General features: G+C 53.6%; 1 protein-coding gene and 1 pseudogene across 1 annotated transcript in view; one reads left to right on the top strand and one right to left on the bottom strand.

Annotated features, from left to right (window-relative positions):
• Positions 1–3,248: 3,248 nt before the first annotated feature.
• Positions 3,249–26,966, top strand: part of LHPP (phospholysine phosphohistidine inorganic pyrophosphate phosphatase) — a 49,488-nt gene continuing 25,770 nt past the window's right edge. Inside the window, exons 1-3 of the mRNA XM_028484784.2 lie at positions 3,249–5,142; positions 21,676–21,863; positions 25,314–25,467. Coding sequence (XP_028340585.1) covers positions 5,018–5,142; positions 21,676–21,863; positions 25,314–25,467 — 467 coding nt within the window. The 5' untranslated portion in view covers positions 3,249–5,017. The remainder of the gene's footprint in view (positions 5,143–21,675; positions 21,864–25,313; positions 25,468–26,966) is intronic.
• Positions 7,351–8,342, bottom strand: LOC129391853 (60S ribosomal protein L8-like; annotated as a pseudogene).

Genomic DNA, 26,966 nt, shown 5'->3' with positions numbered 1-26,966 from the left:
TCTCACTGTTGTGGCCTCTCCCGTTGCGGAGCACAGGCTCAGGACGCGCAGGCTCAGCGGCCATGGCTCACGGGCCCAGCCGCTCCGCGGCATGTGGGATCTTCCCGGACCGGGGCACGAACCCGCGTCCCCTGCATCGGCAGGCGGACCCTCAACCACTGCGCCACCAGGGAAGCCCCAAACCTGTATTTTAATAAGCCCTCCAGGTGATTCTAATGCACACTAAAGCTGGAGAGACACTTCTGGATCAATGGATCTCTGCTTTTTTTTTTCACTAAGGCCTACCATGATAAGACAGAACTCCTTGGCTCATGTAGGCCTCTCTTGGTCTGGTTTCACTTTCCAGGGAAAACAGACTTTGGTCAGAATGAAGCGTCTCTGCGGGTAGTAGACACCTGCTAATCTTGCCTGCACGGTGTCTCTTCCTGCTTTCTCTTTCTCTTAGTCTGTTTGGGCTGCTAAAACAAAATACCACAGGCTGAGGGGCTTATAAACAACAGAAATTTATCGCTCACAGTTCCGGAGGCTGGCAGTCCAAGATCAGGGTGCCAGCATGTTTGGATTCTGGGGGGAACCCTCTTCCAGGTTGCAGACGGCCCACTTCTTACTGTGTCCTCACATGGTGGAAGGAATGAGCTAGCTCTCTGAAGTCTCTCTTTTTATTTATTTATTTATTTATTTATTTATTTATTTATGGCTGTGTTGGGTCTTCGTTGCTGTGCACGGGCTTTCTCTAGTTGCGGCGAGCGGGGGCTACTCTTTGTTGCAGTGCACCGGCTTCTCATTGCGGTGGCTTCTCTTGTTGCAGACCACGGGCTCTAAGCATGAGGGCTTCAGTAGTTGTGGCATGCAGGCTCAGGAGTTGTGGCTCGCGGGCTCTAGAGCACAGGCTCAGTAGTTGTGGCGCACGGGCTTAGTTGCTCCGCGGCATATGGGATCATCCCGGACCAGGGCTCGAACCCGTGTCCCCTGCATTGGCAGGTGGATTCTTAACCACCGCGCCACCAGGGAAGCCCTGGCAGGTGGATTCCTAACTACTGCACCACCAGGGAAGTCCCGGGGGTCTCTTTTATGAGGGCACTAGTCCCAATCATGAGGGCTCCAACCTCATGACCTAATCACCTCCCAAAGGCCCCGCCTCCTAATACCATCACCTTAGGGGTTAGGATTTCAACACATGATTCTGTGAGAAAATAAACTTTCAGACCATAACACTCTTGCTACAATGCCCTGCCTTTTGCTGGGGGCACTCCTCTCCCATTCTACGTGGCCGTGGTGAGGCGGTACTCAAGTGCCCCTCCTCGGCGCCTACGTCAGGCTGCACCATCACGGCACCTCTTCCCTCTGAGCACAGACACGAGGGCCAGTCAGAGTTCTTTCTGCAACTATCAGGCCAAATTGAGGACAATGTTCTTTACCATGTGGTTTACCCAGGGCTCTGTGGCCTGGAACTGCCACAGCCCTCCCTCCCCACTGCCTAGAGAGAGCCTGGCCACACAGAGAGAAGGAAGGGAACCCAGAGAAGGGGGCAGAGCTAAGAAATGGAGAGTCAGAGAGCCCAGAACACCACCATTCGAGCCTTAGGACCAGCTACATCTGAAGCCATCAATTGCTAGACTGGTTACAAGAGCCAATAAATTCCTTTTAAATTTAAGCCATTTGCAGTTGGGTTTCTGTCACTGGCAGCCAAAGAGTCCTAGCTAATACAAGCAAGTCTGGAAGGATTATACACACATCTACTACAGCAAAAGAGGATTGGAAGGATTCATATTTATGCTGAAATTCAGACATGATTTGTAGACTTGTTATTGGAAATGTAAGAGGCCAAGCTCTTACATCCCTGCACACTGGAGTGTTAATGTGCCACTTGACTAGCTCTGGCCCAAAAGATATAAACAAGAATCTATTGGGTCTGGATTCTGGGGCAGCTTTTGTTTTTCCTGGTATAAAGGGCAAGACTCATTTGTCACAGGCCCTTTTCCCTTTTCCTTTCCTTTCTTTCCTGAAATGCATACGTGATGCCTGGGGGTACAGCAGACATCTTGACAGCATGAGGGTGAAAGCCTAAAGATGGTGAAGCTGAAAGTTGGAAGTAGACTATTTCCTGATGTTCCTGGGAACTGCTGTACCTGCCCAGGGCTGACTTCCTCTTGGCTTCTTGATATATGAGAAAGAGTAAGTCTATCTGGTTGAGCAACTATAGGTGGGTTTCTGTTACATGCAGCCAAAACAGCTCTAACTTGTACAATGCCCTTCTATTACATCCAAAGAAAGGTCGTGGACTTTTGGGTTAGGTCTGAGCCCACACTGAGAGAGATCTGTTGCCTTGGACCAACATGTCATTCTTCAGGTGAGAGACTCGGGTCCCTGTATTCATTTCCTATTATTGCTGTAACAAATTACCACAAACTTAGTGGCTTAAAAAACACAAATTTGTTCTCTTACAGTTCTAGAGGCAAGAAGTCCTAAAATCAAGGTGTTCTCAGGGCTGTATTCCTCTGGAGGCTGTAGGGGAGAATCCATTTCTTTGCCTTTTCCAGCTTCTAGAGGCTGCTTGCATTTCGTGGCTCATGGCTCCTTCGTATTCAAGCCCAGCAGCGTAGCATTTTCAAATCTCTCTCTCACTGTGGCATGACGTGTTGTCATGTCTCCTCTGACTCTTCTCCTGCCTCCCTCTTTCCTTTATAAGAACTCTTGTGATTAGATCGAGCCCATGTGGATCATCCTGGATAATCTCACATTTCCAGATCTTTAGCTTAATCACATCTGCAAAGTCCCCCCTTGCCATGTGAGGTAACACACTCACAGGTCCTGGGAAGTAGGACGTGGGCATCTTCAAGGAGCCATTATTCTGTCTCCATAATCTTAGATATAGAAAGTGATTTGCCCAAGGTCAAGCCCAGCTAATGGGAGAGGGAGAACTATGCGTGGACTCACCACCACAGGCAGAAGTGCCCTTTCTCCTCTTCCTCTTTGGCATGAAGCTAAAGCCCAGCCATGCTTCAAGGTCCATTTCAGCCTGCCCCTCTGCTCAGAAACCACAGCTGCCCTCCATAGCCCACAGAGTCCATCGTCTTGGCTGTGTCTGTCACTCACTGGCACTCCGCACACGTTTGATCAGTAATCTTAAAAGTGTACATCTCGTTCTCTGCCCAGTCTTGACTCAAAGGCAAAGATCACACTTTAGACCTTTTTGGACCCTGGGACCCACTGGGCCCACAGAGTTGAAGTTCTATACATGGGTGATGTATGGCTCATGATGATCGTGGTAGATTAACCAGAGTGACTCACTCAGTTCCTGTACCACAGAATCTGGAATGCAAACACTGCATTTCCCAGACTCCCTTGCAGGTTGGACTAGGTTCCACCAAGCCAGACATGGTGAAAGTGAGATGGTGACCATAGGTGGAGAGAGAGAATTCTCTGAAGGTATGGTGGGTGGATTTGGTTCTTTCGGGGCAGTACTATCAGGTCCCTGTCATCTTAAGAGCCAAGTGATGGGGCAGTAGTCTCAGTGGAACAATGAAATTGGGCATTTCTCAGAGATGCACGGCTCCTTGCTGTGCAGTACTTGAGCTTGGTTACCCAGTCCCCCTGGAAACCTGTAAGCTCCTTGATGCCTTGTATAAGCATACCCCTCTAGCTGGAGAAGTTTCTATTGTCTGCAGCTAAGAACCATGAGTTTTTAAAAAATTTTATTTATTTATCTTTGGCTGCATTGGGTCTTTTTTGCTGCGTGCGGGCTTTCTCTAGTTGTGGAGAGCGGGGGCTACTCTTCATTGTGGTGCTCTGGCTTCTCATTGCGGTAGCTTCTCTTGTTGCGGAGCTCAGGCTCTAGGCGCGCGGGCTTCAGTAGTTGTGGCACACGGGCTCAGTAGTTGTGGCTCACAGGCTGTAGAACGCAGGCTCAGTAGCTGTGGCGCACGGGCTTAGTTGCTCCACAGCATGTGGGATCTTCCGGGACCAGGGCTCGAACCCGTGTCCCCTGCTTTGGCAGGCGGATTCTTAACCGCTGTGCCACCAGGGAAGTCCCAGAAGTCAAATTTTTTGAAGTTTCAGTTTAAACACTTGAAAGGGTCAGAAGGGCAGTCAAGGAAACTCTTCCCCTCTTCTATCAACTTTTATTTATTACAAAAACGATGTAACATTAAATAGAATGTAAAAATTCATCCAAAATCTCACTGGGCTAACACATTGCAATATTCCCATTTTCTTCTCAGCCATTCCTATGCCTTATTTTTGTAGGCAGTGGTCTACATACAATTTTGCATTCTGCTTTTTTTTTTTTTTTGGCTGCACCACTCCGCGTGTGGGATCTTAGTTCCTCAACGAGGGAGGAACCCACTCCCCCTGCATCGGAAGCCGAGTCTTAACCACTGGACAGCTAGGGAAGTCCCTCTGCTTTTTAACACAATGTTATATCATGAGCGTTTTTCAGGTTGTAACCTAGTCTTCCTTTTTTCATGGCATAATATTTCTGTCAGTAGCCATCTTATCACTTCTTGAACAACTCCGGTCCCTAAACATTTATTTATCTTCCAGCTTGTTTTGGCATCACAGCTTACACTTCAGACATGTCTTTAGAGATTCGTTACCTTATCATTGCTTCTCAGGCGCTCAGCATTGTCCGGTCTGTGGGCCCAACTATCTCCATTGCTTTTAGGAGCGTCATCGGGCCACAGGAAAACACCAATGAAGGTCTTGCCTGTTCTCTTTAATTTTTGTTACTTTTCCGGTTGCCTCCTCGACCCAGTCTGCCTTGCTCTAATTTTTAGGGAGGATGACCCTTTATCCACTGATCTCCAGGTGAAAAGGCTCCCATTTTGGGGGCGCGTGACTCGGGAGTCGGGAAGCAGCACCCGTCTTGCCGGGTTTGCTCCCGGCCACGCCCCACCGGCCCAGCTCTGCCCCGCCCCGCCCGCGGGACTACACTTCCCAGGCGCCCCTGCGCGGCGAGCGCGGCCGCAGCTTCCAGCAGCAGGTTGGGACGCGGGGGCCGAGGCGCAGGCGGGACGTAATGGCTGCGTGGGGCGAGCGGCTGGCTGGCGTGCGCGGGGTACTGCTGGACATCACAGGCGTGCTGTACGACGGCGGTGAGGGCGGCGGCGCGCCGATCGCAGGCTCTGTGGAGGCGCTGGCGAGGTGAGTGGGCCGCGCAGGCCGCCTCGAACGTCCGGCGCTGTGCTCAGCCGGGTCCTGTGGGCCGCTGCCGGGGGCGGGGCGGGGCTGCTGCTCTGGCCCCGCCCCGCCCGGCGAGCGGAGGGCTGGTCCCGGGAGGATCGCGCAGCAGCCCCCGGGTGTGCCAGGCATCCGGCGTCCCTGGGTGAGCACCGGGCCTCTGCTGGTTAGAGTTGCGCCACTGTCCAACAGGGCAGCCCCGCTCCTTGCTGTTGAGCGCTTGGAATGTGGCAGGTCTGAATTTAGATGTGGTGTAAGTGTACAGCCCCCACCGGATTTCGAAGACTTAGAAAAAATGTGAAAAGTTCATTGTATTGTTTTATATTGGTTACATGTTGAAACGATAGTAATTTGAATATGTTAGCTTAAATAAAATGTATTAAATTAATTCCACCTTCTTCTTTTAACCTTTGTTAATGTGGTTACCAGAAAACTTTAAATTACATACGTCGCTGGTATTGTAATTCAGTTGGACTGCCTTGACTGTCTGCTTAGACGGTAGGAGGGCGTCTTGCCCACCAAGTCTTGTGCACAGAGGACAGTGCCAGGACCACTGTTGGCACCACTGGGCCCTGGGCTTTGTAATTGCCACTGGCATCGGAGAACCAGAGAGTAAGAGGGGGCATGGGGTGAAGTGGAGGAGCAAGTGCCTTCCATCTTAAGGGAACAGTGGCTGCAAAGCCTGGGGCGGAGGAGAGCTCAGAGGAGAGCTCGGGAGGAGAGCTCGGCAGATCGCATGCACTCACGGAACTGCAGAGCTAGTGGGGACTAGCGAGGGTGAGCATGGCTACAGCAGGCAGGGACCTGAGGGTCACAGAGAGCCGTCTGGATTCCATCCTGGGTGCAGTGAGAAGTCACTGAAGATTTTAGGCAGGAGTGTCGTGTGATCTGATTTATGTTTTCAAGACATTTAAATGTAGAAAGTGAAACCAGATAAGTAAATGAGAACAGGAAATCTTTGAAATCTTGGAGTAGGAGAATACCTTTGTAGCTACGCCTCAAAATCTAGAAATCGACACCAACAAATCAACAGCCCAATAGAAAGATGCACAAAGGATATAAACAATTCATAGAAAAGGAAAACAAATAGAAACACAAAGGAAAAGCATAGGAAAGATGCTCAGCCTTACTCGAATAAGAGAAGTGCAAATTAAAACTATCCTGAGATGCCTTTTTTCATCAATTTGAGAAAATTGGCCAAAATCCACAACTTTGGGAACGCATTCTCTTGGTGAGAATTTGTGGAAGCAGACCCTGTCTTATATTGCTTGTGGAAGATGCATTTGGCATTATCTATCAGCGTACTGCCTCATACATGAGAAATGACATAGGTGGGAGGTCATTCATGGCAGTGCCTTGTGAAATAGCAAAAGACTGGAAACAGCTCAACTGTCCATCGCTAGGGGAGTATTACAGTCTATCCTTCTACACAGTGGAATTCCATGCTGCATAAAAAAGAACGAGCATGCCTGCCATGTAGACGTGCTGTCAGTGAAGACAGGATATGCACTGTGCCATCTTTTGGGTGGAAAAGGAAGAAATGCAAGCGTGTATTCCTGCTGGTGTGTTTGTATAAGGAAACTGGAGGGAAGAGCTTCAACCTGTGAAGAGCTGGAAGGCAAGTGATTGTGGAGAACTAGGTGGTTGGGGGTAGGGATGGGAGCAAGGCTCTTCCCTCGGTAACTTTGTATATAAACATTTTTTAAAGTTTTGAACCATGTGGATGTATTTCCCATTCAAGATATCAAATTACAAATACTTTGTCAATTTTGTCTCAAAAAGTGCTGGAAAAAAATACTGCACCAGAAAAAAAAATATTTTAAGAAGATCTCTGGCTGCAAAGTGGAGAGTGAGCTGGCAGTGGGGCAGACGGCCGGGCTCCAGAGGAATCAGGGGAACAGCCAGTTGGGAGACCCTTGTGTGGTCCAGGGAGACCTGATAGGGCGTGGACTGGGGGCGGCAGTGCAGGTGAAGAGAAGAGGGTGAATTCGATGTTTTGGGAGTAGTTCCAATGGGACCTGCCTCTGTATTGGATATTGCGGGGAACAGGGAGAAGATGAAATAAAGAACGGCTCCGGTGTTGAACTGGAGCACCTGAGGGGATGGAGAGGGGCGCAGAGGGGTGCATGCAGGTGCCATGATGGCCCTTGACGCAGTGCTTGGCACACAATACACCCCATGGGTATGACAGTTAAACGTCACAGCCCATGTTTGTTTGTTTGTTTGTTTGTTTTTGTGAAAAAGACAAACTTTATTGAGCCCCCAGCCCTAATTCTCTTTCTCCTGCACAGTCTTGGTTCCCCGGAGACACCCCGTCCGGTGGGCAGCAATGAGACCCACTTTCTGGCCAGCAGAGGCATCTCTGAGGATGGTAGAGGGTTTGCCGATGTGGTGGTGGTTGCCACCTCCGAAGGGATGCTCAGCCGGGTTTGTGGCCACACCCCGCACGCATGGCCAGCAGTTCCTCTTTGCCTTATGCTTGTGGTAGGCACGGCTGGCCTTCAGAATGGGCTTGTCAGCGCCGCCACCTCCAGCCACCACGCCGACCACAGCTCTGTTGGTGGAGGAGATGACCTTCTTGGAGCCCAAGGGCAGCTTCACTCTGGTCTTCTTTGTCTCAGGGTTGTGGGAGATGACAGTCACATAGTTCCCAGAGGTTCTGGCCAGCTTGCCCCAGTCACCAGGCTTCTCCAGACAACACACGATGGTGCCCCCAGGTACGGTACCCACCGGGAGCACATTGCCGATGCTGAGCTGGGCCTGCTTGCCACAGCACATGAACTGGCCGGTGTGGATGCCCTCGGCGGTGATGAACATCTCTGTCCGCTTCTTAAAACGGTATGGATCCCGGAAGACCACCTTGGCAAGGGGCGCGCTGCAGCCCGGGTCGTCGATGATGTCCTTCACGATACCCTTGATGCAACCGTGTTGCCCGGCAAAGTCCACGGTGCGCAGAGATGCGGCGTCCTTTCGGTGCTTCACGTGCACGCGGAACGTGGAGCCGGCGCCCTTCCTCTACCCACGGATCCCGCGGCCCATGGCAGCAGCCTGCTGAGGAGCGCGGCCAAAAGAGCACGTCCCATGTTAATATAGGAAATCCTGTTGTACGTGCTTTTAATTTTTTTAAAATCAGGGCCACTTAAAAAAAACAACTTTATATTGAAATAAAGTACACATCTGTTCTTCTATTGAGGGGGTGTAGTTTCCTGTTTTCAGTTATTTTGAATAGTGCTGCCATGAACATTCTAGAACATGTCTGGTGAATGCATGGGTGCATTTCTGCTGGGTACAGACCTAGGAGTGGAATTGCTGGTCATAAGGTAGGCATATGTTCATTGCTAGAAGATGCTGTCAAATCGCTTCCCAAAGTGGTATATGTGAGAGTCCCCGTGGCTCTGTGTCCTCACCAACACGTGGGTTTGTCAGTCCTTTGCATTTTATTTATTTTTTATTTTTTTAAACTAATTTACATTTTCATTCATTCTTAAAATTTTTTAAAAGTTAATTGATTAATTAATTTTATTTTTGGCTGCATTGGGTCTTCATTGCATGCAGGCTTTCTCTAGTTGTGGCGAGCAGGGGCTGCTCTTCCTTGTGGTGCGCGGGCTTCTCATTGCCGTGGCTTCTCTTGTTGCAGAGCATGGGCTCTAGGCACGCGGGCTTCATTAGTTGTGGCACGTGGGCTCAGTAGTTGTGGCTCGCGGGCTCTAGAGTGCAGGCTCAGTAGTTGTGGCGCACGGGCTTAGTTGCTCCGCGGCATGTGGGATCTTCCCGGACCGGGGCTCGAACCCGTGTCCCCTGCATTAGCAGGCAGATTCTTAACCACTGCACCACCAGGGAAGTCCCGAAGTCCTTTGCATTTTATCAGGGTCATTTTTGCCTCAAAACCTGAGAAATAAAGTAGGTCAAGGATATGGACAGAGCCTCGGTCCCTGCCCGTCTACCTTCTGCTGAGGAGCACAGAATGGATTCAGCAGTGGCTTTGGAATAGGTAGGGCTGATTGTGAGCCCTTGTGTCCAGTCAGTGATGTGGGTCTGGTGTGCACCCCTCCCGGGCCAGTGAGGCTCCAGGCGTCTCCCAGCACCAGCCAAGCTGGCTGCTCTCAGAGAGCGCTTCCTCTATGCTGAGCGTCCCTGTTTATGTCATGTAGTCCCCCTAACAGCGTGGCGGTGGGAGGAGGTTAGCTCCCTCAATCAGCTGAAGCCACTGCTTCTCAGGGCTCGCTAGGGTCTCAGCTGGGATGGCCCAGGGACCATGGGAACCCAGGTCTGCACGACTCCTAACCGCTGTGCTGGACCCACACTTAGAGTCCTTTGAGGGAGAAGCGGGCATTGGAAAAGGTCAGGGGCTTCTCTCTAGCAGTCTCCCCTGGGTGACGCTCCCCCCCGATTCACTGTCCGACAAACACCTGCACACATTCCAGGGTGTGACTCGAAGGAGAGTGATCCCTGGTCCTTTAACCTCTGTGGGTTTGGCACTGGCATCTTCTCACAGATCCCCAGGAGTTTTTTGTCTTGATTTGCTTTAATTCAACTAATTTATCTAGCTGGAGTGTCTTTGGTAGCAACTACACTGTATAAATCTAGCAGCGGTATAATAACCGGATATACTAACAGTCCTAAAATACATCCCAGCCAGTTTTGTAGCAGAGAGAGGGGAGAAGTGCCTTCCCCGTAGCGTGTGGGACTGTTTCCGGTGAGGGGACATAGTTCTCGTTATATCAGGGGAGTTGTTCGTCCTGGAGAACGAGGCCTGGCCCCTCTGAACCCTGCCCGGGACTCCATGCCACAGGACCGTGTCCCATGCCTCTTCCTGCTCCACCAGGGCCTTCCCGAGTGACCGTTGTGGCCCCTTCTCTCCCTCTGCCTACTTCACCCCCTTGCTCCCAGTTATACAGACTCTCGGGGGGGTTTCACTGACCAGCCCCTTAGCAGCCCAGCACCCGCAGAGCCTGGTCCCTCCACGCTGCGGCACCCTCTGGCTCTCACCCACGTTCCTTTTCTCTTCAGCTCTTGTGCTGGCTCTTTAAGGACTAGGCCCCTCCACCCAGGCCCGGCCTCCAGTGGCCAGCTGATCACACTCAGGCCCAGGGAAGCCACCCATGCCCTCCTGTGGGGCTCCCGGAGCCCAGCATCCGGACCCTCCTGGCAGTGAGTGTATGTGGGCAACTTCCCCCAGTAAAATCTGCCTGCTTTTGGAGTTTCCCTGGGGATGTCAGACTTGGGGACGCGGCTGTTTCGCGGGCCAGGCCCTGCGGGCCAAGGTGAGTAACGCCAGGCTTCCACCACTTTTTGTAGTTTTTCCAGCCACACCCTGAACTCTGTGGCCTCCTTGATATGCAAGGCTGGCTTTGAAGTCACAAGGGAGCTCAGAGGAAGTTCCCAGGGTGAGAGCAGCGCTGCAGAGGGGCAGCTTGATGGGGGTCCCGGGGCCCTGGGGGGCGTTTGCCTCCATGGCATCTCCCCAGTGCCGTGGGTTCCCAAACAGCACCTTCTGTTCTGGGAACCCCGGAGGGGGTGACTCACCACTTCTCTTCCTAGACTTCCTGTGGTGACAGGTGTCCTCAGGTTTTTGGAAAGGTTCCCACCTGTTTCGGGACACAGAGCACATGGGGAGTATTAGCTCTGCTTTTTACAACAATACCGACCACCATAATAGCAGTCACTGATGATCAAGCTACCTTCACAACCAGCCCTTTTCAAAGCCGGGACTGAGGCTCAGAGAGATTTGGGAAGGGGCCAAAGTGGAGAAAGTGGCTGGGCCAGGGTTCCCTCCCTTCCCGCCCCGTCCCCCGCCCTGCCCCGGTCCACCTGACTCCAAGCCCCAGTTTTCCCCGCAGTACCACACTGCTTCTCATTAAAGATGCACTTGTTCATTTGTTCATTCGTTCACTCACCCAACAAATATTTATAGAGTTCTTCTTTTGTACTAAAAACACCGCTGTAGGCACTGGGACAAGGGGCAGTGAGTGGGGCAGGTGCAAGTCCCTGCTCTCGGGAAGCTGACCATCCAGTACGGGGAGAGCAGCGTAAACAGCACCCGGAAAGGCTAGTGTCAGGTGGAGAGAGACTGAGCCGCCAGGGAGATGGGGAGCCGGTGATGTGTGAGCTGGGCTCTGAAGCTGTCGTCTGGGCCAGGAACGTCCCAGATTGGAGAACAGGAGGTCCAGGCTTCCCGGAGCCGCTGGGCAAGGTGCTGGCCAGGTGGAGCCCTCTTACTGTGCTAGGACTTGTGGGTGGGCGTGGTCATGGGACATCTGTAACCGGCCTGGGTCCCCCCATCAGGCCCTTTATTGGAGTCCATTCTTGGGCAGTTGGGCTCCCCGAGGGGAGCCATTCAGAGGCAGGGCTGGGCACAGCGGGGGCTGCAGGGGCCGGCCCCCGGCCTGGTCAGCACAAAGGGGAGACCCAGAGGCATCTGCATGTGAAAGGCGGGTGGGCATTTACTGCATCCTGTCTCGGGCCACTAAAGCACATCTGCTGGGCCCAGCCCGGCCCAGCCTTTTTGCGGCCGGCGGAAGGAAGCAGGCTCGGCCTCGGCCCAGGGCAGCCTCATAAAGCAATTCCCACCCAGACTAACAGGCCCGAGACCCATCCCTCCAGTGTGCACCAGAAGCCCTGGGACCCTGTTAAAACTCAGGCCCCTCCCAGCAGGAGCAGGGCCAGGGAACCTGTCTGAAGTGCGGCCTAGGACCAAGCCCCTCCTTGATGCTCGGCCACCCTGGCTCCATCGGGCCCCAGGGACACAGCCGCCCAGGAGTGGCGGTGATAATAGTAGCTACCAGGACTGTGAGAGAGCTGGGAGCCTCCCAGCGTTGCCTCGTCCCATCCCCCATGTGGCCCAGCACCTGCCAGAGGGGGCTCTTAAGGCTGTCAGAGGGGGCGGGCCGTTTGTTTGAGTTCATTTAGGCCAGCAACAGCTTTTCTGACTCACCCTGGACCTTGGACAAGGTGTGTTTGTTGAGAATGCCCTGTCACTTGTGCTGTCGTTTCCTCTCTGCGGGTGAACTAGGCTGACATCAGAGTTGGCGGCCAGGTGAGAGAACGATGCTCTCCTCCCAGGCCGAGTACTGGTTTCATAACATCCACAGTTTAGGCTTCCCGAGGCAGAGGTGGCTTCCTTCTTGTAAACCATCCGACTAGCGCAGGAATGTACTAAGTAAAGAGTCCAAATCCTCATCACCAGCCCCATCCTAGTCATTCCCCCAGGGCGACCCTGTAGCTTCTTCCACGCCTTTTCCTCTGTTTCCCCCAAAGCTCAGGGGATTTTAAGAAGCCGCCCCTCCCCTTGCTGGCTCTCGTCCTGTTCCATGGTCCCCCCATCACCCTCCACGACCCCCGACTCCTTGGGCAGCACTGATGCTCAAGGAACATGTTCTGTTGGTTCACAGGTCACTGGAGGCTGGAGTTCCCCGCAGATCCCGAGCCAGTGGTCTCAAACTTATGTCGCCTCAGAGCATTTATGTCCTAAATGAAATCTGAGGTAGAATCCCCCAAATTTTAAAAACAGATAAAAGAGCAATGTTTGAATGGTGTGTATTTTCTCTGTTCAATTCTGTAATACCGATTATGAGGTCAGTCAGTGAAAATGATGAAAGTGTCTTTTTTTTTTTTTTTTTTTGGCCACGCCCCACGGCAGGCGGGATCTCCACCAGGGATCAAACCCGCGCCCCCTGCAGTGGAAGGCGGAGTCTTAACCACTGCGACTGCTTCCCACTAGCTATCTCTTTTACATTTGGCAGTGTATATACGTCTATGCCACTCTCTCACTTTGTCCCAGCTTACCCTTCGCCCTCCCCGTATAGCACAGGGAGATCAGCTCGGTGCTTTGTGACCACCTAGAGGGGTGAGATAGGGAGACGCAAGAGGGAGGGGATATGGGGATGTGTATACGTGTAGCTGATTCACTTTGTTATACAGCAGCAACCAACACAACAATGTAAAGCAATTATACTCCAAAAAAGATGTTAAAAAAAAAATAACAGTACTAAAGTCTGGGGCAGTGGACAGCTCAACAGTACATATGTGTATAATTTTATATTTGTGGCTGGAAACAACCTGCGTGTCTATCAGGAGGGGACAAGGGAATAAATTATGGTTTATCCAGACTGCAGAATATTCCCCAGCAGTTAAAAGGAGCGAGGTAGCTCTGTCTGGTGTTGACATTAGTTTATATGAGGTGAATGTTGCATATAGTCAGTGAAAAAGTTACAGAGTAATGTGTGTGAAATACCATTTTTGTTCTTAGCGTTAAAGGAGACACAGCCGCCCTCAGGTAGAGTAATAACAGAACTGTGACCCTGACTTGCGTGGAGAGAAACTGAGGGACATTGTTGTGAGGCCACCCACGGCTCCACTGTCATGCCAAGGGCTGTTTCTGGGTTTCTGATCTCAGCCTCGGTGGGCCGGGGTCACCCTATGGAAATCAAGGGCAGCCAGCCTGAGGGTTCTGGAGCAGAGTTAACGGTTTATCCCAAAGATGCTGCCTCTGGTAGGAAGGCCCTGGCTGATTAGGAGGTGAGCATGGCACGGGCCACTCCTGGAGCCCACAGGTGGAGTCCTGATCCCCCAGGCCCCCAAGGATATACAGAGAAGCCGTATTGGCAAAGCCCTGCCCGGGCCCTGCCTGTGGCAGTGTGCAGGGTGATTTCCCACCACCCTGGGGCTGGCAGGATGCAGCCCTGTTTATAGCGGAGGAACAGGACTTGCTCAAAGCCCCCTCAGGAGGAAGGAGAGTGGGGGCCAGACCCTTACCAGGGCAGGTGCTGCCCCTAACAGAAGGTAGGTATCAGCTCTTGTGGCCGAGGACCTGGGTTTCGAGTCCCAGCTCTGCCCTGTCGTTGTCATGTGGTCTTGGACAAGTTCCGTAGCCTTTTTGTGCCTCAGTTTCCTCTCGCGGGGAGCTGTTGCAACTACTGTTGGGGCTCCCTCTGTCCTGGGTGCTCCGGGGTGTCTGCCGGGATGAGCCGGCACCGGTTTACCCCAGGTTCCCTTTGCTGGGTTGAACTTGGCCCTCTTTCTTAATGGTGGTCCTGGGCGACGCTCTCTGGGCTCCGTGCAGCAGGCCTCCCTCACCAGCTGGCTCCTCCGGCTGTCCCCGTTCCCTGGGCATCTGTCTTCTTGTCCGACTACCTGCCCTCCCGGGCCCGCCAGCGGTGTGGTTGTCATTGTCACCACCATCATCTTCACTGTCATTCACTGAGTATTTGCAACATGCCAGGTGCTTCAGGACAGTCCTGTCAAGTAGCTACTGCTAGTGCCCCATTTTACAGATGTGGAAACTGAGGTTGGAGAGGGTTAGGTGACAAGCCTTGGTCACACAGGGACGAGGTGGCAGAGGTGCTGAGGGTGTGTCTGCTCCCCGAGCCAGGCTCCCACCTTACCCGAGAATGCCTGGCTCTGTCCCCGGCAGCGCCCAGCACTTGACCAGCCTGTGACCACGTCCGGGGAGGACTAGCTGGTGGCTAACCTTCCAAGGCTGGGGAGTGGACCAAAGAACCCATGGCTCCCAGAAATGTGCCCTTAGGTTCCTCGTATCCCTCTGGGCCTCAGTCTCCCCCTCTGCAAAAGGAGCCACTAGGTTGGATAATCTCCAAGGTCTCCTCTGGTTTCTAGATTCCCATGCACTTCATTCTAAATTGAATTTATTAGTAACTAGTAAAGTGATGTTGTGGGCTCAGCATGTCCCTTTGATCTGAGCTCAGAGGCCCAGGCAGGTCAGAGAGAACGTACTGGATGGCGGGCGAGGTAGCCACGGGTGTGGAAGGTGTGCCACGTGTTTCGTAAGGGCCCTGGCTTCAGGCCTGCCCGACGTCTGTTTGACCTCGTTGCTGTCCCCCTGAGCTCTCTGGCTGGCTAGCCCGGACTGAGAGGCTCAGCCAGGGCCACGTCCATGCGTCACCACTGCTCTTGTTCTCTTCTCTCCGTCCAGACTTTGGACTCTGTTTCTTGCCTGGACTCTGACGACACAGTCTGCCCAGCAGAGTGTCCGATGGAGAGTGGGGAGGGACCTCCAGGGACCTAGCAGCTGGCTGTCAGCCTGGCCAAAATGTCTACTCTGGTGGGTTGGTGGAAAGAAGGGGGAGGTGCAGCAGGCCCAGCCAGAGCTACTGGCAAAGGCCTTACCGGTGTCCCTCAGCATTTGTGGCCCCGTGGTGATGCCAGCACATGATAGGGCTCACGGCGCGTCCTCTGTGCCCCACCCGGGAGAGCCAGCAGGCTAGGCGGTACTGTTACCCCATTTCATGGTTGGGACTCAAGACATCCAAGAGTCTGGCCCATGGATGTCTGGCCAAGGACATGTGCAAGGTGCAGTTGCCGGACCCCAACTCGGGAGCCAGACCCCATTCTCATGGGGGCAAAAGCCCTTCTCTTGCTGCTCCAGCCAGAAGCATCTCCCTGCCCCTAAGCTGAGGGCCTACGTCAGGGCACATGGGGAGCTGGACCGGGTCCCTCTCAGAATCTACGTGGGTGCCCCTTGGTGTGTGTGTGACTATATTTTTCTTTCTTTCTTTCCTCCTTCCCTCCCTCCCTCCATCCCTTCCTTTATGACTGTATTTTTCTACTGCAGAACTGCCCCCGCTCTGCTCATGGGCTCCTGTTTGACCTTCTATTTTTTAAAAATTGGGTTCTTAGAACAAGTATGCACTTTGCAAGTTTCAGTTTTCCAAATGTGTGTTTTCAATCTCTGTGGCTTTCTGAAAGGAAAGCAGCCACAGATCTCAAAATCAGACAGTGGCCGGCGCTGCCGTGGAGCTCTGCTAGGTAACGAGATCTTGATGCTGATGGGTGTGGAGGCTGAGACTGATGTTCTCTGAGGGGCTCGGCTGGGCGCTGCCGCCCGAGTTTCGGTTCATAATGACCCCCCGAGGTGTTGTGGGTGTTCTTTCCTTCTCTGAGAAACTGAAGCACATCTGCAGCTGTGGCCATTTCAGTAGTAACAGGGGCCCTATTCCTCATCAGGTAGCGTCTTGAGTTGTAGCCCCAGGGGCAGAGCAGGCAGGGGTCAGGGAGGCAGGAATGAGGGGAGACGCCCCTCTCCTCCCCTACACCTCCCTTCCCTCCTGGTATGAGTTTCTTCTGTCTCAGGAGAGGATTCCAGGCTACTTGACAGAGAGGTGGCTCTGGCAGGAGACCAGAATTTCAGCCCAGGGTGGGCCTGTGGACCTCACACAGCTCTTTTGCAGACCAGCCCAGGGATGAGCAAAATCAGAAAAAATAAACCCTGCTTCCTCTGCGATGGGGGAGAAGTCACCCATCCCCTCTGGGTGCTAACCTCATTTGTCACTTCACGTTTGACCTGCCAGCCTGCAGCCTCACCTTCCCACCCAGGAACCCACCCAGCCTGAGGGCTCCTCCCCATCGCCGTCCTGTTGGGTTCCCTCCCCTGGGGGTGGGGGGTGAGGTTTGGAGTCGCCATCAGCCTGGCCTCCCAGGCCCTCCACACATGCCCCCTCTGTAGGACCCAGCCCGTACTCCTCGGAGCCCCACGTGGGCGCAGGTGGTGAGAGCAGGGGAGGGGAGGTTGTGGCAGCCGCCATGGGCCTCGCTGCTTGGTCACAGGGTGGCTGGGGCGAGGTGGGTGAGCGCCCTGCCTGCTCTGGGCAGTTGGGGCAGGTAGAGCGGGGAGGGAACTGGGTTGGGGGAGCCTGCCCGCCGGCCACTGGCCGATGTTCTCGGCTCCCATTCAGTGAGCACTTACTGTGGGCCAGGCCCGAGCAAGCACATTGCAGGTCTCATTGGGGCCTCACAATGTGAGGCTGTTATCATCCCCATTTTCCAGATGAGGAAACTGAGCCACAGAGAGAGGAAGCAGCTGTGGAGGCCCCACAGCCATTAAGTGGCAGAACCGGGGCCAAAGCACTTCCTGGTCGCCTCTCGGCCACCTGGCCTCCCGCTCAGTGTTAGAGCATCTTTCTTAGGCATTTGTTCCTCCGCCTGCGGAAGGCGTGACTCGCTCTAACCCTTGTGCCTAGGCCCAGCCTCCCGTCTACCTGTCTGGACTCATCGGGCTCCACTGTGCTTTCTCTTCTGGAATCCTTTAACAACCTTGCACCAGGAAGGATTAGAGATGGCCGCTGGAGCAGTGCCGTCCACAGGCGGGATGGGCAGTGAGCATGGGGTTTCTTCCTGAAGTTCTCTGGAAAGCAGAATGACTTGGTTCCTTTACCAGGTGGGCCCATCAAATCCGGAATTTGGATCAGTTAAGTGCTTCTCATAGAAAAGCACTGCTGTGCTTCAAGGGCTGTGAAAGTCAAGTGGGAAGAGGATGGGCTCTGCCCGGGGAAGGGGCTGGGGTCTGGGGGGCTTCCTGGAGGAGGGGACATATGAACCAGGCTTTGACGGATGGGTAGGATTTGGCCATAGAGGAGGGTGAAGGCAAAGACTCAGGGTGATGAGAGGGCCTTCAGGGTCAGATGAAAGTGACAGATGGCTGGGGTGGGGTGGGGTGGGGACCGAGCTAGGAGGGGCCTTATCCAGGGCAGCCTCCTTGCCCCGTGCCCAGCCCCCCTTTGGCGAGCCCAGAGGGCATCAGGCTGTGGAGCAATGCCAAGGTCAGTCAGGATGTCCAATAATCGTCCTAGCACTCTACCTGCTACCGAGCGATAATGAGAAGGTTTCCATTATTTTCGGGTGAGCGCCCCTGGCAGATGCCGACAGGCAGCAGATGTGTGAGGTCCGAGGTGATTTGCAAGGGACCAGTTCATGTGATGCTCAGTAATTGCATCAGGCGATGTCGTCACTCAGAGCTTGTCCTGGCCTCCGGGATGAGGTAAAGGTCAGTTCAAAGAGCCATTGCGGCCACGGGAAGTAGGGGCAAGTACCTACCCTCTCGGGGGTTCTGGGGAGGGTGCAGTGGACTGAAGCCGTGGTCTCAGAGGGGGCGTCTGGCCGGAGCCCGGCTCTGGGCTGCCGGGACCCTGTGGTAGGCCCCCTGTGCCCAGGGTTCTTGGGTGTCAGGGGATGGGGTGGCATGGCCTGTCCTGGAGCTGGGCCCAGTCCGATGTTGAAATCCTTTGGATTCACTCCCCTTGGGAAGCCCTTTGCAGACTGTGCCATGGCCCTGAAGCCACGCCTGGCTCCGGCTTTCCTGACATTGGATTCACGTGTTCCAGGCCTCCCGAGGCTGAATCTGACCTCTGGCGGCAGACCCCTCCAAGAGATGCCGAGGCTTTGGTTCCTTGGCTGTGTTAGTCTGCCACAACCGAATACCACAGCCTGGGGGCTTAAGCACGGAGGTTTAGCTTCCCACAGTTCTGAAGCCTAGGCATCCAAGACCGAGGGGCCGGCAGGGTGGGTCTCTGGCGAGAGTCCTCTTCCTGGCTTGTTCGGTGGCCACCTTCTGCCATGTCCTGACACGGCCCCTTCTCTGTGCTCGCAGGGAGATCTCTGGTGTCTCTTGCTATAAGCACACTAATCCTGTCATATCAGGGCCCCACCCTTCTGTCCTCACTTAACAACCTTCATTACCTCCTGAGAGAGTCGACATACGATTTTGTGGGAGGGACACAATTCAGCTCATAGCCCTGGCCATGCAGGGCCTCCCCATCAGTGCTGACCCACCTTCTCACACTGTGTCCCCTGTGCACGCACAGGTGGGCCCCATGCACACCCTCCCCCACCCTGGGAAGGTGTCAGTTTCCTGCCCAGCAGGGATGAGCTGGGCCTGCCCCGGCAGGTGCTTCCCTTGCTGGGGAAGCACCAGCATCTTCACCCCCTGGACCAGAGCCTGGGCCACCACCCCGTAGCCAGCCGCGGGCCCGTGGGCTCTGCTGCTTACAAGCCGAGCGACCTTCTCAGGCCTCTACCCCCCGGAGCCTCTGTTCTGTCGTCTCTGGAACGGGGACCGTGGCTCTTTGCCTCCTCAGCTTGTTTTCTCAACATGTGCTTAGGGCCCCCAGTGCTCCAGGCACCGGGCCCTGGGGGGTGCGTGTACGGGGCTCTGCCCTTAGGGGGTGAGGATGAAATCGGATCACGGATACCGAGCCCCAAGGCAAGGTCCAGTGTAATGTTGTATTCATGCTTTACTATTTTAATAATAATAATGAACACTTCTGTTATTTTTAGTAATTAAGAAAAATGAAGAGAGGACCTGGGACTTTTGCCAGAAAGTCAAAAGGGGGTGCGGTCAGGGGCACGAAGGGACAGACCCACAGGGAGGGGCCTTCCCCAAGCATTTCCCACCACTTTCCAGGGACTGATTCAATCCTAAAACTAGTACTTTGATTTTAAAGCGTGTGTTTTGGATGAACTTATGTTGTATTTCAAAGGAGAACAGTGGCTGAAGTGTCCTGAAGTGAGTTCTGTTATTTACTCGTTTTTTTATGGGCATCGAAGTTGCGTTTGGAATAGCAGATGTGAGGCACTGTCATCTCACTGTCACACCGATTGCTCACTGTTCTGAGAAGGTCACATCATAATCCATTAGCAATAATTAGTCCCCCGGCAACCCCTGCCTTCTTCTCTCAACTGCTCCATTAACTTGGGCGCGATCGCACATCCCGGGTCCATTAACTTGGGCGCGATCGCACATCCCGGGCGCCAATCAATGAAGATCTGTCCGTAATGTACAAGGTGATGCTATTCGTTACAATGTATTAACTGCCTAATTTAAAAATACAAAAGCTGTCTTTATGAAGGGCAATTAACCACTAAACATAATTGATAATTCATAACCCCCTGATTAGGAAAGACAAATACTAAGAAAGAATTGATTACGACATTGTCAGCCTCTCTGTCTGCGTTCGCCCTGTTGTCAGGAGATCTGCCAATTTTTTTCCAAATCGCACCTGTCCGCTCCAGTGCTCAGAGGGTCTGAAAGCTCACTGTAACGTGGGAATGCGTGTCTACACCACTGAATCCTGTCTGTTTCCGTCAGGGCACCCTTGGGGGAAGCAGTAGGCGTGGTCCTAAGGAAGTGTCCCTCTCACCAGCCGTCATCTGGACTTTCCATCACTCAGTCATTCAGCAGATGCTTATCGGGGGCCTGCCGTGTGCCAAGCCCTGTGTGAAGCGCCGGGGGTGCTAGGGAGCACCCAACAGGCCCCGTTCCTGACCGCATGGAGGACACGGGTCCGGGGGAGACGATGAACAGATACAGAAATGAGACGATTGGAGGTACTGATTAGTGTTAGAAAGAGAGACCTGGATCGAGACAGGGTAGGGTCAGCGTCACACAGGATGGTTGGAGAAGGGGACATACAGACCCTCCACCTTTTCCCTAGGGTTTCTCGGGCCTCTTGACTTGCAGCCTGGTGTCTTCCACGGCCCCCCACCACGCTCTCTGCAGGCGCCACATATGAAGGCTCCCTCGCTGTGGCCCGGGGTTCATCCAGGGAGGGCTGTGCGCTCTGGGCCAGGCCTGTGTGGCCAGCCCACCTCTTCCCACTCCCCACGGCCCGCTGGCCCCCTTGCTCGGCCCCCACGCCGGCCTCCTCTCCTGCCCGGCCACACCTGCAGCGCCGACGCTTACCAGGTCCCCCCTTCCTTTTGCCGGCCGCTCTGCCGTTGCCTCTTTGCTTCCCTTCGGGTCTCAGCTCCGGAGCTCTCTCCTCCCCAGGGAGGCCTCCCCCTCCTTCCCGCCGCCCCTGGCCACCCTGTCTCTTCACCTGTTTGGTCCTTCCCAGCTCCTCTCTGCTCTCAGTCCCGGATTCCCCTTCCTTTGTGTGGTCTTCCGCCCCACCTGCCGACTGAGGGCTCTGGGGGTCAGGGGCCTGCCTGTGGACACCGTGGCGTCTCTGCGCGCCCACCCCAGCCAGGCATTTGGTAGGTGCCCAACAGCTGCCTGTGGAGGGTTGAATGTTATTTCACTGGGGCCGCTTTAGGCCTCAGCTTCGTGGCTCTGCGTTCGGTGAGGCTGCCCAGGTGCGGCTGGGATGCAGAGCCTCCCGTGAGCTCGGACGGGAAGGATGTCGGCGCCGCCGGCCCTCGGAGGCACCCTAGGCTCACCTCACGTTAACTCGCCCGTGCGCCTGGTGACTCTAGCTGGCGAACAAACCTTTCTTCAGTGACAGCGACGAGGAGACACACCCCAGCTTGGCCCCTTGACCTCTGTGTTTGGGAAAGTGTGGGTGCAGAGTCAGCTCCGATGCCAAGTGGAAGTCCTCGCTGTGACGGGAGGGGTCCAGAGGGGCGGCCGGGACGCTCGGAGGTGACCCCGCGAGGCTAAGCGGCCTGGTGTGGTGAAGCAGGTGTCGAGTGTGGGAGAATTGGCACGTGCGCGGGCAGTGTGTCCCAGGGGAGGGTGGGGACGTGTCCCGGGCAGGAGGAGAGGTGCGGGCGGAGGCCGGCTGGGAACCTTGGGGAGCCTCAGCTGTGTCAAGCGCAGTGAGGGTGAGAACGGTCTGCTCCAGCTCCAGAACCCCCGGGGTCAGTCGAGGCCCAGCTCCGGGGCCCGTGGCGACCTGGCCTGCGCCCTCGGAGGAGCGCCTGTCCCGCCCCTCCGCAGGAGGCCACACCGCCTGCTGACAGCCCCACCGCCTGTCTCCCCACTTCCAGACTGAAGCGGTCCCAGCTGAAGGTGAGGTTCTGCACCAACGAGTCGCAGAAGTCCCGGGGGGACCTGGTGGGGATGCTTCGGCGCCTGGGCTTCGACATCTCAGAGGGCGAGGTGACCGCCCCGGCCCCTGCCACCTGCCTGATCCTGAAGGAGCGAGGCCTGCGGCCACACCTGCTCATCCACGACGGTAGGCCTGCCGGGCCCTGGGACCTGGTTGGGTGAAGGTGCCTCCTTTCCAGGTGGGGGCTGGGGAGGGGGTCCTTCTCACCTGGGCCAAACCACTGGGCAGGACACAGAGGTAGCACGTGGCTCCTGTTGACACCTGTGGGCTCCCTGCTGGGGACCCGGCCCCATCCATCCCGGCCTCATACTGGAGGGTGTTTGGAGGCAGGTTCCAGGTGGCTCCTCAGAGGAAAACCCTGAATTTGCTTTCTGTGATCTAGGATGAAGCAAGGTGGCAAGGCATTGTCAATGGGGCAAGATTTTAGCCTCTGGGGTGTGTGTGTGTGTGTGTGTGTGTCTGTGTGTGTGTGTGTGTGTCTGTGTGAGAGAGAGTGAGAGAGAGACAGTGACAGAGAGACAGAGAGACAGAGAGACACACACAGAGAGACAGAGAGGGGGGAGATGGAAAGCTAGACTGAGGTCTATAGGTTTCTGAACTATATTTGTGAAAACCAGCCCTGCTGTCTGGCAAACGGCACAGGTTTACTTCCTGATATTAGTCTGAATGAAGGAAAAGAGCCCCTTTGACCCTCAGCGGGGAGTTTTGCTGGAACAGAGAGGAAGGAACAGTATTACCTGGTACCTTCTGAATACTTAAAAAGAAGAGGGACTTCCCTGGCAGTCCAGTGGTTAAGACTCTGCGCTCCCACTGCAGGGAGTGCGGGTTCAATCCCTGGTCGGGGAACTAAGATCCCACATGCTGCGCGGTGCGGCTAAAAAGATAAAAAGAAGAGTCATAGCAACGCTTCAGAATTCAGGACACTTTTCTTTAGTTGCACTGAGCCTTCTTCCTTCCTCTGCACATGGTGTTTTGATTTACAAACCTCTGGCAGAGACAAGAATGCTCTTCTGCCTCCGGACAGGGGTGGGCCTCCAAGAGATGGAGGGAGCTCCCTGGAGGTCCGGGTGTCCAGTCCACGACTCTGGCTCCAGTCGAGGGCGACATGCCCAGCCTTTAGAAATCATGTTTCTCCAAATGCTTCCTCTGTGATCTAGGATCCCTGCCAGTGTCTTTAGAACAGGTCCTTAAAGAAACAGAAAGACTTCAGAAAGAAAATCCTCCCCTCCCCAGGGCGAAGGGAGGGGTGGGGTGGAACTACCAGAGGTGAGAGGGAAACTCAGAGTTTGCCTTGAAGGCATCGTTCATCAGTGAGTCCAACAGGCAGATGTTAGAGCTTGAGAGGCTGAAGGGGAAGCCAGGTGCCCTTCCTCACCTGTAATCCTGTGTCCGTGTTTTCCATAGGTGTACCTGACTTTTCAGACTTTGAATCTTCTTCAAGTTTTATTGTCGATAAATCTTCCCCCCAGCATTTTATTACGAGAATTTTCAAACATACAGCAAAGCTGGAAGAATTTTACTTGGAATATTTGTATGCCCTTCACCTTGATTTTACCAGTGACATTTTGCCATATTTTCTTCATTATATATCTACCCATCCCTCCATCCATCTATCCATCTCTATCTTTTTGATGCATCTCAAAGTAACTTGCAGGCATTGGTACACTTCCCCTAAACACTTCACATCATTAACTAGAGTTCAATCTGTTTAGTTTTTTTCTTTTCATGTAAAATTTACATACAATGAAATACAAAAATCTCAAGTGTGCTTTTGCTGAGTTTTGACAAATGCACACATCTGTGTAACTCAAACCCCTATCAAGACCTAGAACATTACCGGGACTTCCCTGGTGGTCCAGTGGGTAAGACTCCACGCTCCCAATGCAGGGGGCCCGGGTTCGACCCCTGGTCGGGGAACTAGATCCCGCATGCATGCCGCAACTAAGAGTCCGCATGCCGCAACTGAGACCCAATGCAGCCAAAAAAAAAAAAAAAATATATATATATATACTCATATATATATGTATATATGTATCTATATATATAAAAAGACCTAGAACATTACCATCCCCAAAAGTTCCCTCATGCCCTTCCCTATTAGTCCCCATCCCCAACCCCTTTAGAGGCACCCACTGTTTGGATTTTTTTCCATTATAAATCAGTTTACTGTGTCTAGAATTTCATATAAATAGAATCACACGGCATCTAGTTTTGGGGGTTCCCAAGACCACCCTCAGGCTTGATGATTTGCTAGAAGGACTCACAGGACTCAGAAAAGCCGTCCTGCTCACAGTTATGGTTTATTACCGTGAAAGATTACAGATTAAACTCGGCGAAGGGAAGAGGTGCGTGGGCAGAGACCAGTAGAATCCAGGCGCGAGCTTCCAGGACATTGTGCTGGGATATGCACTTCGTTCTCCCAGCAGCGCGATGTGTGACAGTACGCCTGAGGTGTGGTCACCCAGAGAAGCTCGCTGCAGCCTTGTGCCCAGGGTTTTTATTAAGGGTCAGTCAGGTAGGCATGCAGCGCCTGTGTGACTGACCTTGGCTGCTCTGTCTCCAGGCCCCCAGGTGTCAAACTGATGCAGCGTGGCCCAGGGCCCCAGGCACACAAAAGCACTCTTTCCAGGCAGGATATTCCAAGGGCTCAGAGGTGATCTCCTGGGAGGTGGTGGCCGGCCTGATCTGAAGACAGCCTTTCTTTGGACGTGCAGGGTTTGAGCAGCCCAGGCCTACTGAGTTAACCGTTCCTTGTGTGCAGGGCTTCTTTCACCCGACATACTGTTTGGTCGCATGTGTCAGTAGGTCTTTTCCTCTTGATTGCGCAGTGGCATTCTATTGAGCGAACATCCCATGGTTTATTTATCCGTTCCCCTGTTGACAGATACCTGAGTTTTGGTTTTTTTAAAAATTTATTTAATTTTGGCTGTGTTGGGTCTTGGTTGCTGCGCACGGGCTTTCTCTAGTTGTGACGAGCGGGGGCTACTCTTCGTTGCGGTGCGCGGGCTTCTCATTGCGGTGGCTTCTCTTGTTGCAGAGCACGGGCTCTAGGCGCATGGGCTTCAGTAGTTGTGGAACACAGGCTCAGTAGTTGTGGCTCGCGGGCTCTAGAGCGCAGGCTCAGTAGTTGTGGCGCACGGGCTTAGTTGCTCCGCGGCATGTGGGATCTTCCCCGACCAGGGATCGAACCCGTGTCCCCTGCATTGGCAGGTGGATTCTTAACCGCTGCGCCACCAGGGTAGTCCCCTGCCTATGGTTTTGAACTAAGGGAACTTCTGGGGTAATGCTGGTGTTGGAGTGGGGGTCCCCGGGGTGGGCCCATCATCTTTCAGGATCCTAACACACACTCTGTGTGGAGCCAGAATTCCTTCATCTGTAAAATGGGAAGAGCACCCCTTCCTTGCCCACCTGTCATGGCAGCTTGAGAATCAAAAAGAGCATCTGAGAAAGGGCCAGGCAGACGAGGCAGACACAGGTGTTCCTGGGAGGAGAAGGGAGGAGGGCCATGTCAGCCGGGGCTTTATCCTTCTCTCTCTCTCTCTCTCTCTCTCTCTCTCTCTGTCTCTGTCTCACCAGGAGTCCGCTCCGAATTTGATCAGATCGACACGTCCAACCCAAACTGTGTCGTAATTGCAGATGCAGGAGAAGGCTTTTCTTATCAAAACATGAATAAAGCTTTCCAGGTGCTCATGGAGCTGGAGAATCCTGTGCTCTTCTCACTGGGAAAGGGGTAAGTCAGCTGCAGGGAGAGTCGTTTACGGCCACTTTGGGTCATGCTCTGTGTGCCTCTGACTTAACAGAAGCGGCAGAGAAGATGGGAAAAGTGGGTGTGGGGTGGACGCAGGGTGACTCCTTCCTTCCCTCCCCTTTTCTTGCTTTTTTCCCTTCATGTCTTCATTCCTATCTTTTGATAGTTTTTGAGGAAATTCGCTGTCTTTAGGAGCTGGTTGGTCAAGCTTCCCTGCGGGCCCGAGGCTGGAAGAGGCCAGGGGCAGGGGAGGGTCACTGCAGAGGAGGCCCCTGGAGGTCTCAGGGGCCTGTGTTGGCTGTCCTGAGTTTAGGTGCATTTCCACAGGACTCAGCACAAGACTTGGATGGATCGGGCCAAGGGGGCACCTAAGTAGTAGAAAATAGGCTCGAGGGCCCGTGGGGCGCTCTTGTCCGGGCCCCATATCTCTGGCCGCACAGCACAGTCTGTGTAAAGTTGTGATTTTGTGACCAACGTTTTTGTCCGAGTCTTCAGCCTGGGCCTCACTGTCTCTTTTAAAAAACCATGTTGGTTATTTTTCTTACCATCTTTTACCACCAAGACAGCACTTGTTCACTGAAGAAAAATTAGAGAGTACAGATGAGCAAAAAGAAGAAAACAAAAAGAATTTGCAGTCCCACCGCATGAGAAAACAACTGTCAGCGTATTGATATACGTCCTTCCAAGTGGTTTCCTGTGCAGAGAGATCATTACACATGTGTGTATTCACAACGTCGGTGTCAAACGTGCCCTACTTCTGTCACCCATTTTTAGTTGTTCACCACACATTTTGTGAACCACTTTCCATACAATAAGTAGATGTCTCTGTGGTGAGGTTATTCCTATCAAATTTTTTTTACAGTTATTAAAAAAAAATAACTCTCCTATAGTTATTGTAACCAACGCCCGCTGATGGACATTTGTGTTGTTTCTAGTTTTCTAGCAAAGTAAGGCTGTGATCAGTATCTTTGTGCATTTCAGATGATGTGTATTTCTGAGGTTCTTGATGTATGTTGCCAAGCTGCTTTCCAGAAAGCTGTGCAGATTTATCCTGTCCTCAATGGAAGCAACACTAGGATTTTAGAACCACGAGGATGCTGTGGAGCTCTATCCCAGCTTCTCGTGCGGGGCAGGAATTCTGTGGCCATCTCTGGGGGAGCCTTTCTCAGCTTAGGTGCTTCTGGTGATTGGGAACTTCCTACCTCTGCCTGCTGAACAGGGCAGCTATTCCAGGTGACACCAGGGGGGGCTTTTTATCTGGCCGCCAGCCATTGCTAAGCACTTTATGTAGTTCCATGTTTAATTCTGACCACAACACTGTGAGCTGTAGGCAGTGTCATTGCCATTTTACAGATGGGCATATTGAGGCATAGGGAGGTGAAGTAAGCCATGGTCCCCCCATCTGTAAGTGCCAGCATGGCCAGGAGTGCCCCCCAGAGCCTGTGCTCTGTCACCTCTAGGCTACATTCAAGAGCAGACAT

This window comes from Physeter macrocephalus, unplaced genomic scaffold (assembly GCF_002837175.3).
Source record: "Physeter macrocephalus isolate SW-GA unplaced genomic scaffold, ASM283717v5 random_233, whole genome shotgun sequence".
Lineage (NCBI taxonomy): Eukaryota > Metazoa > Chordata > Mammalia > Artiodactyla > Physeteridae > Physeter > Physeter macrocephalus.
Note: the sequence above shows the minus strand (reverse complement) of the source record. Positions and strands in the feature narration are given on the sequence as shown.